The 19174-nt window shown below is 41.9% G+C and overlaps 1 protein-coding gene across 21 annotated transcripts in view; it reads left to right on the top strand.

The window, feature by feature from the left end:
• Positions 1-19174, top strand: part of MPDZ (multiple PDZ domain crumbs cell polarity complex component) — a 126494-nt gene that overhangs the window by 87865 nt on the left and 19455 nt on the right. For 18 of the 21 annotated variants that reach the window (XM_044427698.1, XM_044427699.1, XM_044427694.1 and 15 more), the window contains 13 exons: positions 2386-2548; positions 3084-3280; positions 5189-5280; positions 5527-5617; positions 5880-5960; positions 11254-11346; positions 11431-11505; positions 12229-12397; positions 13438-13583; positions 14400-14483; positions 14636-14829; positions 17671-17818; positions 18942-19028. In XM_044427698.1, coding sequence (XP_044283633.1) covers positions 2386-2548; positions 3084-3280; positions 5189-5280; positions 5527-5617; positions 5880-5960; positions 11254-11346; positions 11431-11505; positions 12229-12397; positions 13438-13583; positions 14400-14483; positions 14636-14829; positions 17671-17818; positions 18942-19028 — 1620 coding nt within the window. The remainder of the gene's footprint in view (positions 1-2385; positions 2549-3083; positions 3281-5188; positions 5281-5526; positions 5618-5879; positions 5961-11253; positions 11347-11430; positions 11506-12228; positions 12398-13437; positions 13584-14399; positions 14484-14635; positions 14830-17670; positions 17819-18941; positions 19029-19174) is intronic. The other 3 variants (XM_044427705.1, XM_044427715.1, XM_044427713.1) reach the window with 1 other exon arrangement.

The raw sequence follows: 19174 nt of genomic DNA, 5'->3' as shown, positions 1-19174 counted from the left end.
GTTGTCTTGCAGGTAATTCTCCATACATTTCATGTGGAGGTCCTGCTCTGGTTGTATTTACCCTGAGAAAATACTGTCGACCAGTTCCTGAATAGCTTCCCAAGTCCTTCCTTTTCTTCAGAGAAATGGGTTGGTGCTGGGGAGGCAGGGTGGACTACCTGGATGAACTGTTGGCTCACACAGGAATATTCTTTTGGGTGGCCCAAGGATCTGGGGATCTTGAAATACTTGGAGATGGTGCCCTGAGTGGCTTGGGCATATTGGAGATTATTGTTGGTGCAGCAGAGGGCTCAGCACACCTTGACACACATGCCCTGAGTCTGGAAGGACAAGTCACGGGTTGAGGAATGGAAGTTCTTCAAAGGCTGGGACCTGACTCTGCTGATGGGTCAAGGGAATCTCTGTCAGCTGTTTAACTGAGTGTCAGTCCATCCAGCCTAGTAGGATAGTAGCTGTGTTGTCATAAAATGATATGCGCAGCATGTCCCCTGAGTAAACTTTTAGTTCAGCCTGTGCAGTTTCCTCCACAGGAGTGTGGAGTAACCTCTATATGGAAAAGGGAATTACCGTGACTGGTACTCCGAGAGGTACACCAGAGCTTCTGCACATATCTCGAGATCAGTGACCGAACCTAGTGCAGCATCACTCCACAGATGCTCTTGAATTCTGGAAGTGTTTCCCTTCCTCCAGCCTGGCTAGGGCCCCAAAGTGCATCACAAGCAAACCCCTGGAATGCTTATGTGGAGAGATGCTGTGAGCAGAGTGGTGGTGGGAACTTGCCATCTGCCACCCGTGCAGGTTCCATCGTACCATATGGGGAGCAAATGACTCTGGAAAGCGAACTAAGTAAACTAATATACCTTCAGCAACCCAGTGTCTGGATTGACTACTGTTCTTCTTTATGCTGTCTGTGCATCACACACAGAGGCTCTGTGCCTGTGTGGAGTTTCTTACTGTATACACACAGGAAGGGCCGTTACCAGGGAGGATAGGTTAGGATTCCAGCAGCTAGGAGAAATCAGCTATCAGCTGTGTGATATTTAACTCAGAGTAGTGTTATTATTGGTTCCTATCCATTGCACAAATGCGAAGCAGGTTTATATGCAATAGTGTATTAAAGGGATTATAATAGGTAGTCTCAAACAATTGCATAAGTTACCTTTTTGAATTAAATGTAGGTTTTTTGCCGGGTGGATGCCTTGGGAAATATTGCTGTAGGGCAGTAGAAGAAGGGCAACTTGAACACACTGCAGAAGTTGGCAGGGTAACAAGGTGCTTCAAGGTCACTATGCAGATTGCGCATAGGTGGTTCACAAGGACAAAGCAAAACACTTTGCTGAAAAATGGGCGTGGGCAGAGGAGGCAGCCAAGAAGTGATGGACAGTGCAGGCTGTTGCAGCACATCGTGCTACTAGGCAGACTTTGGGAAACAGAATCTCTTGTGAGGAGAGGAGCGGGAGCACCTTTGGTCAGGCTTGCCCAAAGACTTGGTGGCACTTTTCGACAAGCCATGATGAAATTGGTCTCTTGGACTCGGGTGAGATAGCCCATTGTGGGTGCAGGAATTCCTTGAACAAGCTACGGATTGTCAGAGTGGCTTGTCATTGTCAGTAAAAACGAAGCCACCCTGCAGTAGAGAGGTTAGGTTCAGACCGCTTGAAACCCGTCATGGCTAACTGTCATCCAGACAGATCAGAGTGTTCCTTCCGCAATGAAAGTGATCCTTAAGTTTGCAGAGGCTGTCATGGGGGGAGCTGATCTTTGCCAGTCCTCCCTCACACCTGCAGCCCCACAACATCAACTCCTACACAATGCTAGAGTGGGGCCCAGGCTGCCATAGCATCTATTTAGAGTTGCAAAGGGAAGTGTTAATAATTAAAATGTGCTTTTAGTCTTTCCATCCTCCGCTGGGAGGACCCCACCAGTGGAGTTCTGCTTAAAGGAACTCTAGATTTAACCCACTGTGGTTACTGTCTCAGTTGTGTGTGTTTCCGTGTTCCCCGTTTTAGCAAAAAAGAATGAATTCCCCAAAATGCTCATGTCATTTACTTTTTTTTTTTAAGGTATCAATAAAAGTGCATTGTATTTTCTTTAAAATAGTACAATTTGTTCAGTTTTGGAAGTACATCATCACATCTATGGCGCATAGGCCATACACACATAAATCTTCACTGAATTTGTTTTGTGGTCTCTGTCCTGCTTGCTTGAAATGCATTGACCCTTCTGTTCCCTTGCTGTTTTTTTGCCATCCATAATTGCCTTTCTATTCTATTGTTGTTTCGTATTTTAACTTGAAAGCCAAGCCCTTTCTTTTTCATTGTTTCATATGTTTTTCCCCAGTGCCATTCTGCATGTTCTGAGCCCCTGTATTTTTCTTCTCTGCAGGCATCAAGTCAGTCAGATTCGGAGCCAGAAAGGACCTCATCGTGCAACCTGCCCCTGCCCCCTTCTGCAGCATCCCCAGGAATGAGCACCGATGTTGTACAGCAGTCCTCTAACAAACACTTGGAAGATATTGATAAGGAAGATGAGTTTGGATACAGCTGGAGTAAGTTCAATTTCTGAGACAGGCTTTCAAGACATATTGTCATGCCAAATGGTTAGATTTCCATCTGCTGTGCCATATTTATATTCTTTTTTTCCACGTGAGTAAGATCACATTGTAGAAACAAGCATTATTTTTGTAGAGCACCTTTTGCTGGGTGAATTCGTCTTCCAAGACAAGCTTGTTAAGTCCCTAAAGCTCTATCATCTGGTTGTCATTTCACTTATAGTCCAAGACAGATAATTGTTGCTATTTATAAAATAAAGCACAGTTATATTGGGCATACATATACATGTGTATTATTACAAAGAGAGAAGTGGCTGAGATTCTCTACTCTTTCATATTGATAAAAATGGCTGGTATTATATTTTCCATAAATAATTTTATTGGAAAAGAATAATGGATTCATACTTGAACTGTTTCTGTCTAGGTGAAGTTATGGGTGTATAAGTACTGAATTTCAAAACTTCGGTTCCTTTAAGGTTTTCAAACATAAATTCTGTCTTTTCCATTTGAATTTTTCTCTCTTTATGATTAGAAAAGATCAGTCACCGGTATGGGAATCTGTCAGGCGATTTGCACATGATAGAACTGGAAAAAGGGAAGGCTGGCTTAGGACTCAGCCTTGCTGGGAACAAAGACCGATCCAAGATGAGTGTTTTTGTAGTGGGAATTGATCCAAATGGAGCAGCTGGAAAAGATGGGAGGCTGCAGATTGCAGACGAGTTACTGGAAGTAAGTGTCTAGTAATTACACTTAAAATGAAACACACTGACTCTAAGGACAGAGAAAAGCATTTGATTATTGGTGTAAAATGCAGGCTTTAATGACCAGCATGTTATTTTCATCAGTACCCCCTTTGTTTATTATTATCCTGTTATGAATTTTACGTTTGGATCTAGGATTGGATTTCAGCTATGCTGGTACTGGGTTGTGGTGGGTTTGGGAAGGAATGCAATACAGGAGAAGAAAGCAGATTCGATACAATTTTGAAGGAAAACATGGTTATGATTTAAGGAAAATATACTTGAAGACTGCAATCCTGAGCCCACCTAACCTGAAAAAATGGAACTTGCTTCTGACCAGTTACATATAAAGGCTGTCCTGTTAATCTACTGCTAGGCTGCCTGTAGTTTCTCCCTTTGATAATAAATTACATTTTGTTGGACTGAAAGTCTGGTATCATAAGGTATGATAGTGTAACAACATAAGGAAAGAAGCATATTACAGCACATTTGGGGCTCACATCCCAACTATTTAAAGTTCTGCAACTCCCAACATTGACAGCATTCTTAAACTGTGAACCTGAATCTTGAAGGGGGTATAGTCTATCTAACTGCTTTATAGTATATCTGCAGGGTTCAGGGCTTGATTGTTTTCAGAAGTAAGCCTCTAGCTCTTACTGTGGACTTATTGTTTCCAGTTCTAGGTGACTAATGTTATATTTTGCCTTTGAAAACATGCCATAGCCAATAAAATTACTATTGAAGCTCTGACTGTACTAGACCTGTGAAGGCCCTGAGAAAATGGGGGAGGGGACTTCTTAATCCCCTCCCAAAATGAATAGCTTTGGATTATTAAATATTTTCTTTTAGAATGACTCATGCAATTTTTAAAACAAGGTGTTTGTATATTGCAATGTAATAAAACTTTTATAGATTTTTCCGTAAATAATGAAGCCATGGGGGATTTTTTTAAATCTTTTATGTAAGATTCCCAGCATAGTTGTTTCTTCCATTCCATATTAAAATTATTGATCTAATGCATCTTTTAGTGTTACTTCAAATAATGTTCAGCTCTCCAACATGTGAGTAGGGTCACCAAATCATAATATAAAATAAAACGTACATTCTTGACAATTTAGGGTTTTGTTCTGTAGATACATATTTCTGGGCTTTGTCTGGTAAGATGATAGAGCAGTCAATTAATGTAATTCTAACCGTTTACATAGCTCCATTTTAGCATCACAACAACCTTGTGAGGTAGGTAAGTCTTCCAGTCTGTGTCTGACCCATAGACTTCCAGTGAGCTTCATGGTTGAGTCAGGACTGGAACCCAGATCTCCCAGTTACCCAGGCTAGCAGTCTCACCACCTTGCCACCATGGAATAATAACAACAGTAATAAAAGATATCATGTATTTGAGGTTTTCTGACCAAAGAACTCCACTTTTATTCTTATTATCATGATATGCTATTAATCTTAGACATTGATTCTAGAAAATTCAGCCATACTGTTAAAATGTGCAGCATGGAATGAAACAATGTTATATTTTCATTCTTCGCAACCTGCTCTTCTGTGTTCTTTTTTAATTTAATGAACAGTGAATCACGAGGTGATCAATCACTAGTAGAAATTGATTATGATGTTCCCAAAGTCAGCCAGTCCACTGTAACATAAAGGACATTTTCAGCCCAGAAAGAGAGCCAAATACAAAACAACAGCTGTTGGGGATTTTGTGATACAGGAGAAATAATTACAACAAAGAAAGCAGATTAGTGGATTGCACCAGAACAGTTAAAAAGCAGATTTAATAAATAGTAACAAACAAACTTTGCTTTTGGCCATGGAAGAACTTGTTTAGGATAAACAAATCAGTTAAAATTAATATTTTCTCCTGTTCATACAATTTTGATATGTCTAGATAAATGGACAAGTACTTTATGGAAGGACTCACCAGAACGCATCTTCAATAATCAAATGTGCACCTTCTAAAGTAAAAATAATATTTATAAGGTAAGCAATATTTAACATTTTTATCTGGCTTTAATATTTTATATTATCTAAGTGAACTTCTTAATAGTATATTTTTCTATATATTCCAACTGTTACAGCACTGTTGAAAGCTTTCCTGGATTTTATATTACTTTTCAATACTGCAACTAATGTCCTTTTAAAGCTGTTATTTAGGCTTTAAAATTAAAGAAAGACTAGACTGGCAAGAGTCAGTCTCTGAACATATAATATTTCTATATGTTGCAGAAGCAAAGATGCTGTTCATCAGATGGCTGTTTGTCCTGGGAAACCCATTGAGACCTCCCCTTCCTCTTCTGTGGCAGTTCAACAGGATGAGGTAAAATAAGAATTTGGTATTTTTCTTATTTAGGTGATATGATTAATACTATTTATGGACAGAAAATATGCAGATGCTATTTGTAATATTTTTCAGTGACCCTGAAACGATCAGTTTTAGCAAGTCTTAAGCAACTTCATAAAAATCCTTTAATGTAAATTTGAAAGAGGAGGGAACTTAGATGTTTTGGATCTGTGACTTTTACAATGAATATGTATTTCTTTGAATACTTGTCTTTTGATAATGTATCTTTCTCTTTCAGGGTGATGTGAATGCCTCAAGCTCGGCTTTACCTATAGATTTGAGTTTCTATAAAAATATTCATAACGTAGAACTTCCGAAGGTAAATTTAGATACGGTTCTTGATACCAATGGCAGTGGTTCTGAATGGATTGCTGTCTGTGATATATTTAGTGTAAGGTAGAAGAGACTATTATGAATGCACTGTATTTCTACAGTAGCCTCAGTTTTGGATTTCACAATTTCACATGCAGTTCCTTTGTCAGAGTAGGTGTGCATTTCTAGCTTTATTGGCCTGTGTTTCATTCTCTGGATTGAAGTCCTGTACATATATAGAGTTCAACTGTGGTAATACCAGTATCCAGTCTAATATATTATCCAGCATATTCTGTGAAGAAATGGCATTTGGAACTGGAAAATCCTGTAGTTAAATTTGTCAGTGCTCAGCTTCTTTTTGCATAAAGAAGCTTAATCAGAAGGTCTTAACAGTAACAACCTGTTTGGGTTTGCATGAATGTTTCAGGGTGAGGCAGGATAGAGAATTCTAAGCAGGATAGGGAAGCCTCTTTTAGGCTTGAGGGACCAACTCAGATTCAAAGAAGCTCTTGAGGACCGTTGTCCAGTTTTGGTTGCGGCTGAAGGCAAAGCAGGTGGGGCTAAAAGCCTATAGGTGGGGGCAAAATATAAATCCAGCATATTGTATCTTAAAGCTCTTGTCCGAAATTAAGCCTGATAAGCACATTTCAACATTTAAAAATGGGGTGGGGGAAATGTCAGAACTTCTAGGAAACCACTAAATGATTGACTGTTGAGAGAAAGGAGTTGGGGTCACAGGTGGGGTGGGGGGCATTGCGGTCACACTGGAGATCTGTTTTGAGGCCATAGGAGAGTTGAAATGGTCTCTTGCTTGATACTCTGACTAAGACTACTATTATTTTGCTCCCTCTCAAGTACCTTTAACATTTCTTCCCAGCTGGCTAGGAGCTATTTGTCTGTGAACAGCCTCTGTAGGCCAAGGAGAATGTTCAAATCACCCAACCATGTCAGTGGAGCCTGGGCCTCTCCTCCGAATCTTATTTGACTTTGTAAGAAAGATTATGTGATGCAGTCCCATGCATGTAGAAAAGTCATTTATGAGTTTTTTATACCATACGAGAGCTGTTCACAGACGATACCTTGCACGTGGCTGGAAAATGTGGCAAGGGCTGTCATTTATTACCTGAACATCATGGATCTAGTGATGAATTTGGCTTAGTTTAGATCTAATGCTAAATCATGGTTTAGTTATGGAAGTTTTGACTTCCAGTTTAGATTAGCTTTTGTCTGCCATGGCCTCTGGACCGGAACAGATTTGCTTATTTTGAGTGTGGTTTGTTCAAAAAAGCATAGTTTATTTATATAGTTTGCAATAATCGACCATAGTTCAGATTAACAAGGCTTTGGAGTTCAGACACAATACACAACTGTGTTTAATCTGACAACCTCTTTCTTGTAGATACGACAGAAGGGGCAGTATGCAAAAGCCTGCAGTTCATTCCCTCTCTGCCTATAGTTATTTGTATATTGTTAAAAATTTAGTTGCTCTCTGAAATGCATATACTTAAGCTTCCAAAAGATAAGATTTAAACAGGAATTTTCTTAGGAATTGTATATACAAATAAACATATCTTTATTTTAAGTGTTTTAAAAATAACCATTGATTGAACAAATTATAAACATTAAAATCTGTTTTTAATTATTATTTTGAGGTAGTTAGATGCACCATCTATTGTTTCTTGTTAATATGTTCCAAAGTGCTCAAATCATTTAAACCATGATTATCACCTTTGGTTTTCAAAGTTCTTCAGTTTGTCAAACAGGTGATTTCTTCTTCTTCCCTTTTCCTTTCTTCCAAACTGTCACACCCTGTTTATTAAAACAGGCATCCTGTTGTTCCTACAAAGCTCCTACTTGTATTTGCTTCTCATAGCAATAAGTGAGTGTATGCTTGCTGTTTCCTAGAACCAAAAACTTGCAGAATGAGAAGGAACCAGAAAAATTTTCCTTGCTATTGCAAAAACATTAGCCAGATTTAGTGGTGTCTTTCAGTCTGCTGCCTACTAATGTATTTAGCTTGCCTGGAACTGGTGCAAAACAAGTCATTTTGTATTGAAATTAGCAAATAAAACATTCCTCAAACATCCTTAGTTTTAATTAGATAGTGTTCTTCATCGCAGTCTCCATACATCACACATTTGGGTGCTGCGCCTGTGCAGTGCCTGTTGCCGAGAAGATTTACTAGCTTTAACAGTTTTTGGCGGGAACTCCGCCCCCCCCACAGTATAAATGGTCGGAATGCCCGCCCTTTCCCCAGTCTGCTTGCGACCATAGTTTGCCATGCTTTTTCTCTTCGCTATATCGCCTTGTCTTCTCAATTGTAGTCTTCCAAATCTTTACTACTTTCTCTCACACTCTACTTTATATCCCTAACCTGTGTTCACCCTTACCGGACCCCTACCTTTATTTCTTGTTCCATCCCCCCTTCCCCTCACCCCCCCAATTTTTTAAAAACCCCTTCTATCGTCATTCTCTTCCCAACTATCTCCGTTCTCTGTCTCCTCTCTTCTTTCTCTCGATGGTGCAGCAAGCGGCCTGTGTGGAGCCAAAATGTCTCCCACTGATCCTCACGATCTCTGCCTTCTCTGCCTTGGAGAAGGGCCCAAGACCGATAAGTGCAGCCACTGCCAGTCATTAACCAGGCAGGCTCGCAGGAACTACGAGAATAAGCTGCGTAAAATGTTGAGAGACCAAGCACTGGTCGCTATGAAGCAGGTCTCAGCTGAGGCCGCCTCTTCTGCAGCTCCGGGTCCATCAAAAGCCGTCCCTCCTCGCTCATCTGAAGGGGATCTCGCCAGCAAGGATGGAAAGTGCTTCTCACATTCTCCTCCTTGTAAACAGAAGGAAAAGAGGAAATCTGTCAGGTCTGAGGAAGCATCAAAACTGAAGCCTCTCCAGCCCTCCTGGAAGTCACTGAGCTGCTTCGTAACGGAGCAGTTTGTAAACTTCATGGCTCCAAAGGACTGCACGGTTTCTACGCCAGGCACTTTATGGTACTGAAACAAGACGGTGGGCTATGCTCAATTCTAGACTTACGTGGGATCAATAAATATATTAAAACAAATTCAGAATGACCACTCTCCCATTGCTCAGGAGAGAAAATTGGTTCGCATCCCTGAACGTGAAAGATGCTTACTTTCATATCAGCATCCATCCTGCTCATAGGCACCTCCTTCGGTTCACTGTCGGTACTGATGCCTTTGAATATAATGTGCTCTCTTTCGGGCTCGCTACCGCTCTGAGAGTCTTCACCAAGTTCATGGCTCCCGTTTGTGCCCATCTCCGGCTTCAGGGCATCCACATCTATCCATACCTGGATGATTGGCTTATCATCTTCTCCTCCAGGGATGACTTTTTCGCCACCATCAATACTACTTGTTCCCTGCTAGATCATCTTGGCCTCTCTATTAATACTGAGAAATCATGCCTCATTCCTTCCCAGGTCATCAATTTCATTGGAGCATGTCTGAACTCTACACATACCAGCCTTCCTTCCTCGGGACCGACAGGAAAGACTTATTTCAGATTTCAGACTGATTTCAACGGATCACTGCCCAACGGACTGTCCTGGCACACTCGATCCAACAAGTGCTCAGTCACATGGTGCCCGCGGTTTCAGTGGTGCTGAATGTGAGACTGTAAATAAGACCTTTGCAACTCTAGTTCAGCCGCAATTTCCACCTGGACCACGATCAGCTGAACTGGTCACTACAACCTCTGCACTTGGTCCTCCAGACTTTGTCCTGGTGGACTATCGATACCATTCTTTTCTGCACAGTTCCATTCTGTGCACTTGAACCAGCCGTGACACTTTATACCGATACTTCCCTGACTGGATGGGATGCCCACTGCACGTCTCTTCAGACCCAAGCCACCTGGCGTGGACACGAGACTACCAGGCATATCAACTACCTGGAATTGCTGGTCTTCAAAGCACTGTGCTCCTACAAAACCACATGGTTCAGATAGCATCGGGCAGCACTGTAATTGTGTTCAACATAAACAAACAGGGCGGTAGAAAGTCGGTACCCTTGGCACACCTCGCCCTTTGCATGTGGAACTGGTGCATTGCCCACAGGATTACGCCTTGAGCTGTCCATCTCGCAGGCACCAACAACAAGGAAGCCGGCTTCCTCAGCAGAAACATGTCGACGATGCAGGAGTGAGAACTAGATCACCAAGTTAACCAACATTTGTTTCAGCTTTGGGGAACACCGAACAGACTTGTTTGCGACTCACGACAACTCCGTCTGCAGGACATACTGCTCCCTAGCGGGCATCAGCCCAGATTCGATTGGGCATGTGCTCATGATTTCATGGGAGAACAAATTCTTCTACATGTTCCCACTGATAACGCTAACAACAAGAACCATAGCCAAAATCCAACAAGACAACGCCTGGACACCCAGCGCTGTTTAGCCTTTTATCAATCCCGAACTAAGTCATTCAGGAAAACCAAACGGCTTTTCATCAAATACTCAGAACACAACAAGGGAGCTTCTGTCAATACTCAAGGACTTTCGAAATGGATCGTCGAGATGATTGAACTGGCTTATTGCCTTTCAAAACTGGACTTACCTGTTACTCCCAAAGGACACGCTACAAGAGCTGTTGCTGCTTCTTCTGCCCCCCCCATGCGGGCATCCCCTTGCAAGATATCTGCAAAGCGGCCACATGGTCTACTCCGTGCACTTGCACGAAGCACTACAGCTTAGACATCAAGGCCAGACAGGATTGCTCCTTCGGCCACAACGTCCTCTCCACAGTTCTGCTGTGCCACCGCCGTTCTGCCTCTGGGTGTGGTAAGCTTGTTGATCACCCATAATGTGTGATGCATGGAGACCACAATGAAGAAAGGCAGGTTGTTTACCTGTAACTGTCGTTCTTCGAGTGGTCATCCATGCATTCACGCAACCTGCCCCCTGGCCCCACTCAGTGTCGGTTACTTGATATACTATACCTCTAGTTATACTATGTATGTATGTATATATGTATTTTGTTTCTGTTTCTTTTCTCCCTTATGTGCTGGATTCTATACTGGCCAGCTCCTCCTGGGGGCGAATGGACGATCTTCAGCTGAGTGGGGAAAGGGCAGGCACTCTGACCATTTATACTGCCGGGGGGGGGGGGGTGCGCAGAGTTCCTGCCAAAAACCGTTAAAGCTAGTAAATCTTCCCGGCAACAGGCACTGCGCGGGCACAGCACTCATAATGTGTGAATGCATGGATGACCACTCAAAGAACGACAGTTACAGGTAAGCAACTCTAATGCTTCCTTCTGTAATGCTTGTGTTTCCCTAGGATCAAGGCGGCATAGGTATTGCTATCGGTGAAGAGGACACATTTAATGGTGTGGTTATTCAGAGTATCACAGAGCATGGTGCTGCAGGAAAGGTAAGCAATAACTTCATTCAGTGGAGAAACTGATAAATATATGGAGGAGGCTCTCCAAATTCCATCACTTTATTTTGATTTCAGGATGGTCGAATTAAGGTTGGAGATCAAATTCTAGCGGTCGACGATGAAGTTGTTATGGGATACCCTATAGAAAAGGTATTTGAACAAATAATACACCTTGCAGCTTTTTGTACCTGCTCTGTATAACTATCAAGGGATCTTGAAGATATTTAAGATTCTGTTTAAACATAAAGCTAGCTTCTTCAGAATTGCAGCTGGCATAGCTGAAGCAGGGAATATTGAAAATATGCCAAAGCTTTTATTTTCATCTATTTTTGTTCCACATATTAGTCCAAGAACAGTATGTTGTGTTGATTTTTGTTTCAGAAACTGCAATAGCTCTGCAGGCTATTCAGTAGGATGTTCTTTTGCAGCTCTCATGCATGGATCAACCAGGGTTGCTTTGGGATGTTTTTTTAACTGTAAAGGCCTTTTCATTTTTGCTGAAATAAACGTGTGCTAATGTTGCCTCCCCCAACATGGTGCTCTTCAGATGTGTAGGACTACAATTCCTTTTATGCTGAGCCAGCATAAGTACTGATATGTCAGCTGGGAGCTGAAGGAAGTACAATATATCTGCGAGCACTATGATAGGAGGGCAACATTAATCTTTTTGGCTGAAATATTAGTGGTCAGCTCTTTGGCTGGAAAGATGGAGCAGGTTTGGGAAATTAGAGTCTAACCTTTCCTCTTAAGCAGTTGTCAAAATGACTGAACCAACATGTTTGTTGAAGGGAACAGAGTCTGTCATGGTCTTTCAAAAAATCATGTATTACTGGTTTGTTAAATGGCAATTTCTTACTGTTATTGTTCAACAAGTTTATCAGTTTGCTGAAGACATCAAAACCAACTGTGAAACTCACAGTAAATTCAGTACAGCAGGAAAGTCAATCAACTGCTCAGCCAGAAACTCCCATTTTCAGTTCTACATCGGGTGAGAGAACTAATACCCAACAATCTGAATCACCAGAACCAGAGTCAATTAAAAGTAAGTATTTTTTATTTAACTCAAGGCTTGCAAATGAATTACAAATGTATACACAAGTGCATCCATCCCAGCTATCTTCTCCTTTTAGGAAGGTCTGCATTATAGAACTATAATGAGTCATTAGGCTATCTGCCATTGAGCTGAGGGTCCAGCCCTTTTCTTAGGAAGGCATGCTTTCAGCAGGTTACTTGGAGTTGTATGTAGTTGCCTCTCAAATGCATGTGCTGCTTTTTAATCCTCCCCCACCTTTCGACTTTTCCTTTTGGTTTCTAATCAGCCTATTATAAAGTAGAATATAAAGTGTTAGAAGCTGCAGGGCAAGCACTGGCAGGATTTTAGCTGTAGTAACTGTGGGTCTTGAGTTTACAGCTTGAGTTATTAAAAAGTATGCATCATATATCATGTATACTTTGCATAAATGTTACAGTACATTCGAGTTACTGTTTACATCCAGAATGAAAACTTTATTAAGGATATATGTACCTTAAAGCCTATGATGCATTTTGATATTCAGATTTCATTAATGCTGCAAGAATTTCCATGTGCCAAGACCCTGGCTTATTAAACTTCAAACAACACTTGTGACAGCTTTATAGTTAAGGAGAGGACACTGTAGTACTGATGTCCATGATTCGTTGTTTCATTCTGAAAAAGAATTAGCAAGGATGGCATGATTGCAAAGTTGGGCCTTGAGTCCATATTCTCACTTGAATCCTGTTGAAATCAATTTGATACTACAATTAATTTGTTCCACAGACTCCAATGGGATTCTAATGAGATGTAAGTGTAATTAATGTTTTCTACATTGGGCTTTGGTGTACCTATTATACACCAGTTAAGTAATTTAATTTTTTAACTTCTAGAATTCTCCCAGGGCAATTTTATGCAATATAATTAATAGCAGTAATACCAATAGGTTATGTATTTGCTCCAGCTTTGGGGCACCTTAATTTCAATTTCCTTCTTTTGAGATCCGTGTGCTAAAGTACCTTGTGTTGCTGTTTCTTTTATCATAAGGTCTGTGTTATTTTTGTTTTCAGATACCAGCAGGTCCTCGACTCCAGCCACATTGGCTTCTGACCCAGCTACATGTCCGATTATCCCAGGTTGTGAAACTACAATTGATATCTCTAAAGGGCGTACTGGTCTTGGCTTGAGCATTGTAGGCGGAGCTGACACTTTGCTGGTTTGTAAAGACTGATGTTTGTAATCTCAAGATATTCCTAAACTAATAGTCTTAACATGAAAATTTGCTCTCTTACAATAAAATGCTATACATATCTCCCCGGAAATAAGTCCTTTTGAGTTCAGTTGCATTTGTTTTCAGGTAAACATAGGATTGCAACCTTAGATATATTTGAATAAATGAATATATTTCTACTTTGGAGGGTAAAGGTTATATTCCTTATCGGGCAGGGTTTTCATACTTCTATTTTGTTTAATTCATATTTGTATCAAAGAGTATATCTACATGTGAGCAACTAAGCGTTACCACAGTTTTTAAAGATACTTTTTCAATGTATTTTTATTTTACAATATAAAAAACCAAGTTTTAATACATCTTTGTTGCTCTTTACTTTTAGAAGGTTATTATAATGGTATTAGCTGCAACCTTATTGTATTTTATAATTATTTTGGAAATATTACACTATATAAAGTTCATTCTTCCAATTTGTAGTGTCCCTGGAGCAGTATACTTTAAAATGTGTTTTGGCAGTAAAGTCTTCAATTTTGTGCATCCCTGAGATTTTTTCTTTGCCCAGGTTTCTCCTGTTACTGATGCCTTCCCTCCTTTGCTTTCTAAAAATGCTTTTTTTTAACCAAGGAAAATTATGAACTACTTTTGCTTTGAGATCCATATAGTAGAGTTTATTCTGTGTAGTTTGACACTGTATTAGTAATCCTCTGTTTTATCCTATGCTGTATCTTAGGCTTGGGATAGATTCAGTGCATGAATAGGTGGTTCTAATATTCTCAGTGCTTTTTGTCTTTCAATTCACAGGGCGCAATTATTATTCATGAAGTGTATGAAGAAGGAGCAGCATCCAAAGATGGAAGGCTCTGGGCTGGCGATCAGATCTTGGAGGTATACCATTACATTACGTATTATCAGTGCATTCATCTATACTGGGGAGAAGGAAGAAGGAACAAGTGGACTGGAGGGAGGTATGCATTGCTAGTTCTTTAAAAGCCATGAAAGGATCAAGCTTTCACATCTACCATGTAATTACATTCTAGGTGAATGGAATTGACCTGAGGAATGCAACACATGATGAAGCCATAAATGTTCTCAGACAGACACCTCAAAAAGTCCGCCTCACTGTTTATAGGGATGAGGCCCAGTATAAGGAAGAAGACATGTATGATGTACTCAGTATAGAATTACAAAAGAAACCAGGGAAAGGCCTTGGATTGAGTATTGTTGGGAAAAGGTAGGTGAATAAAGGGCCTTCTGAGAGAAACATGTCTTTGAATATGGACTGATGCCACAGATAAGTTCTGTGAAAGAACGAACATCAAGAATTTCCTCCCCACTTGAGTAGGTGCCAGATGTGACTTGACCAGCAGGGAGTTGGGTCCTGACTTGGAAAATCTAGGTTCAACCCACTCTTTACCTCTGGCGTAGCCATACAGCAAGTCATACTGCTTTCCTGATTGCTAGAGCTAAAAAGTAGTTTTTGTAACCCTAACCCTAACCTGGTGCACACCCCTAACCCTAATATACAGCTCAAGTCCCATTGAAAATAGGTCAATTTTGAAAAAGCCTTCCTTGAGTAGCTTTTTCTGTGCACCTCAGAATTTCTGCCCTTTCTAAACACATTCCAACCATCAAAACCATACCAAGACACCTTCATTTTGTAACCCTAACCCTATCCTGGTTCACACCCTTAACTTTACTATAGCGCTAAAGTTCCATTGAAAATAGCCTCCTGTTCTGGAGTCGTATCAGCTGTGGAGTCCAGATCGCGGCAAATTTGAGCGATTTTTTCCTTAAAGTGCTGGGCAGTGTTGTCACAGTGGGCTGCCTAAGGTGCGACCACATCATTTTCCTGGCCTTGCACCACTTGGAACAGCTCCACCGGATGGCACTGTGAGGAAGCAACGGAAGCAGAGAAGAACTGCTTCGTCACCGTCCTTACTGCCACAGCATGGGCTCGATAATGAGCACATAAGTGTGTTTGGTCAGATTCGTCCCAAGATTTCCTCCACCTGTGCTCTAATCATCTCCCAGTCTACTTCATCGCCTGCAACTCAAGCATATACCAGGGTGCCCTGCAGGCTCTGCTAGGCAGGAAAGGACGCTTAGGAGCGATCGTGTCGATTGCCCTGGTCATCTCCCTATTCCACGAATCGACCAGGACATCAACAGAAGTGCCAGCTTTATTCATCAGAAAATCCCCCAGAGCCCTCAGGAATCCATCTGGGTCCATCCAGCTCCGGGGGTGGACCATCTTAATAGGGTCGGCACCCTTCCGGAGGGAGAGATCAGCCCCAAGCTCAAACCTCACAAGGAAGTGGTCTGACCATGACGTAGGAGTTAAGATCAAATTTCTCACTTCCAGGCCACCCTCTTCCCATCCCTTCAAGAAAACCAGGTCAAGTGTGTGACCTCTTTCATGGGTTGGGCTGGTGACATGTTGAGACAGCTCCATGTCTGTCATGGAAGCCATGAAGACCTGAGCTGCTCCAGGCAGAACTGCCTCAGTGTGGAGATTGAAGTCCCCCAGGACCAACATCCTGGAGGTCCTCAACACCAGGTCCGAGATGATATCTGTCAGCTCAGGCAGGGAGTCTGATGGGCAGAAGGGTGCATGGTACACCAGCAGAATCCCTAATCTATCTTGATTGCCCAACACCAGGTACAAACACTCAAGACCTGGCCTCGAAGGGACAGGAAGCCTCACAAGGGAAATATTGGCTCAGTGAACCAAAGCGATTCTCCTCCCCTCCCCTGTGAGCATGGCCGATGTTGCACCAGATCCTCGGGCGGGCACAATTGCATGAAGGAGACATCTCCCTCTTCTCCCGGCCAGGTCTCAGTAATACATGCCAGGGCAGCCCCCTCATCCAAGATCAAATCATGTATGACAGATGTTTTATTATAGGCTGACCTGGCGTTTAACAGCAACACCATCAGGCCCGAGGGCCAGCTGATATTGCTGCCAGGAACCTTCTGGTTGGGTGAATAACCAGAAGAGGGGACCAGTATCAGACATTGGCCCCTCCTTCTCCTATGCAGGCCTGTTAGACCCCCCAACGCCATACCTTCTCCTGCCCATCACCACCCCAATGGTGGCATCCACCTGCTCCCTGGGTAAAACCATTCCGGATTAAAACCTAACGAACAGTTGCATAGAAAAAAAAGAGGAGAAAGGACCAGGATCCTTAGCCCAGCCCTTCTTGGTCCCAAATGGCCCCAAACGGCCTGCCCTTTGGCGATCACCGCAACTGGCAAGTTAAGCCTACGCACCTCCCGTACAATTCCACTCCAATCCGGTGCAGCTGCCACCCACGCCAGGGGAGGAGGAGGGAGCAAGGGCGGGGCCAGGAGCACTCACTGGTGCAAGATGGAGGTGCAGGCGTGCAGGGAGTGACTCATTCAGAGTAGTGGCGGAGTCTGTGGTGGCCACTCCATTTTTTTATATTTCCATTGACATATATTTCCATTGAAAATTGGGCGATTTTGAGAAAGCCTTCCTTGAGCAGCTTTTTCTGCACAGCTCATCATTTCTGCCCATTCTAAACACATTCCAACCATGAAAATCTCATGTTTTCCTGAAACTTGATTGTTAAAGCTTTGTTTTAAAAGAGCACACTCTTAACCAAGATGTTGGTGTGAATGAACAATGATCATGATAGCCAGCATTCTCTGAAGCAGATCCTTGTTCATATTTGTAATCACTGCTTGGTTTGTTTGAATGGTGAACTTGCACCCGTCCCCCCACATTTGCTCACACTTCCTCCATAGCATATGGCAAGGCTGATTTGGCATACTGAGAGATTTGCACAAATTGAACTGGGAATTGGGAGTGAGACAAGCATAAGCATGTATTCAACATTTTTCAGATAATTTTGGCAGAAATGCACTCACATTTGTGGCTTTGAGCTGGTCACACTCATTTTGTGAGTAAAATGAAAATCTTGCACATCCCTAGCAGGGATTGCAATTAACATATCCATATGCTTATTATAAAACCGTCCTAGAAATAGGGCAGTATGGGATGTTCTAATTAATTAATTAAAGCAAATATGCATCCGTACTATATTTGCAGAAATGACACTGGAGTGTTTGTGTCAGATATTGTCAAAGGAGGTATCGCAGATCTGGATGGCAGGCTGATGCAAGGAGACCAGATATTAATGGTGAATGGTGAAGATGTCCGGAATGCTAACCAGGAGGCAGTGGCTGCTTTGTTAAAGGTAATGGCAGAATATTAAACAAAGCTCAGTTGCAGTAACTCAGAGTTAGATCCAGACTCTGTCCTAGTTGAAACCTGGCCATCCCCTGCCACTCCTGTTTCAGTGCATTTGTTTTAGGTGAATTACTTAATGAAGACATATAAAAACTCTGCAGATGACCCTTCAATATTAGGAATGCTTACATTTTCATAAGTAACACTGAGATGGCATTTGTCATTCCCATATGGTTGAGCTGAGCCATTCTTTTTAGAAATTGCTGATTTCGTTTCCATCACTGCATTTAGCATGTTCCGAACTGACACCCAAGGGATTAAAAGATGTTTATTGTGTCATTTGTTCTGGTTTAGCACTAAATTGGATAACAGTGATGAGAAAAGTGAGTGTTTGCAAGAGGATTTCTTATCATTCCCCTTAGTCCAAGTCAGGATTATGTTTTGTCTCTAGAAGCAGCTGGCTAGCATTGTATTGTTGCAGCTTTTTTCCTAGTCAAGCAATAGGATAAGTCTTGGTGTTGTGCAGGTAGTACTTTGAGCAGAATATATATCAGCTTGTTATGTGTATTAAGGGGTAATGCCTCTTTGTGTTAGACTCAGAATGCAACACGGGCAGCCGCCGCTGTCAGAGAGGTTGGTGAAGTTAGATTTTTTGTTCAAGTTTTGAGCCTGGCTATTTGGCAAGCAATTACAAATACTGGTTCAGTGTTGGTGTATATTGTCACTGCAGTAAATTGATTTTCTTCCACGTGTCTTGTTAGTTGATACAGTTAGGTGAAGGCACTGGGCCTAGAAATTTAATTCTGTTCTGCCTGTGTCCTCACAGTATTGTGCCAGTGGATCAGTGAACGTGGAATACAGATGATGTGCAGTGCTTTTTATTAACCTTGCTCCTGTAGAGATCTTTCTTCATGTTCTTGAGCCCTGCGGGCAAGGCATGGGTGGCGCAAAATCTAGGCATGGATGCATGGCACATGCAAACCCCAGTCTAGTTTATCACACAATTGCCAGCATTTGCAGTATTTCAGCTGACAATTGTACAAATCTGCCTGCAATCTTCCTTTAACTGAGATATGCCTTTAATGATCATGGGTTAAGGAATCTGTGTCTTACAAATGCCTGCTCTCTAGTGCTCATTAGGTACAGTCAGACTAGAAGTTGGAAGAATAAAGACAGGCCCATTCCATTCGGAGAGGAGAACGTCTCAGAGCAGCCAGGTTTGTAACTGCTTGCATTGGCTTCATTTGGAACCATCACAAGCATTGTGGAATTATATAAGCAAATAAAAGGGAATTGATTTTTGTAGAGACAGATAAAGCCCAAAGCCAAGTACATAAAAACCCATTTTTATGTACCCATTTTC

This window comes from Varanus komodoensis, unplaced genomic scaffold, assembly GCF_004798865.1.
Source record: "Varanus komodoensis strain SLA01 unplaced genomic scaffold, ASM479886v1 scaffold19, whole genome shotgun sequence".
NCBI classification, from domain to species: Eukaryota; Metazoa; Chordata; class Lepidosauria; order Squamata; family Varanidae; genus Varanus; species Varanus komodoensis.
The sequence above is the reverse complement of the archived record's forward strand: the minus strand, read 5'-3'. Positions and strand labels throughout refer to the sequence as shown.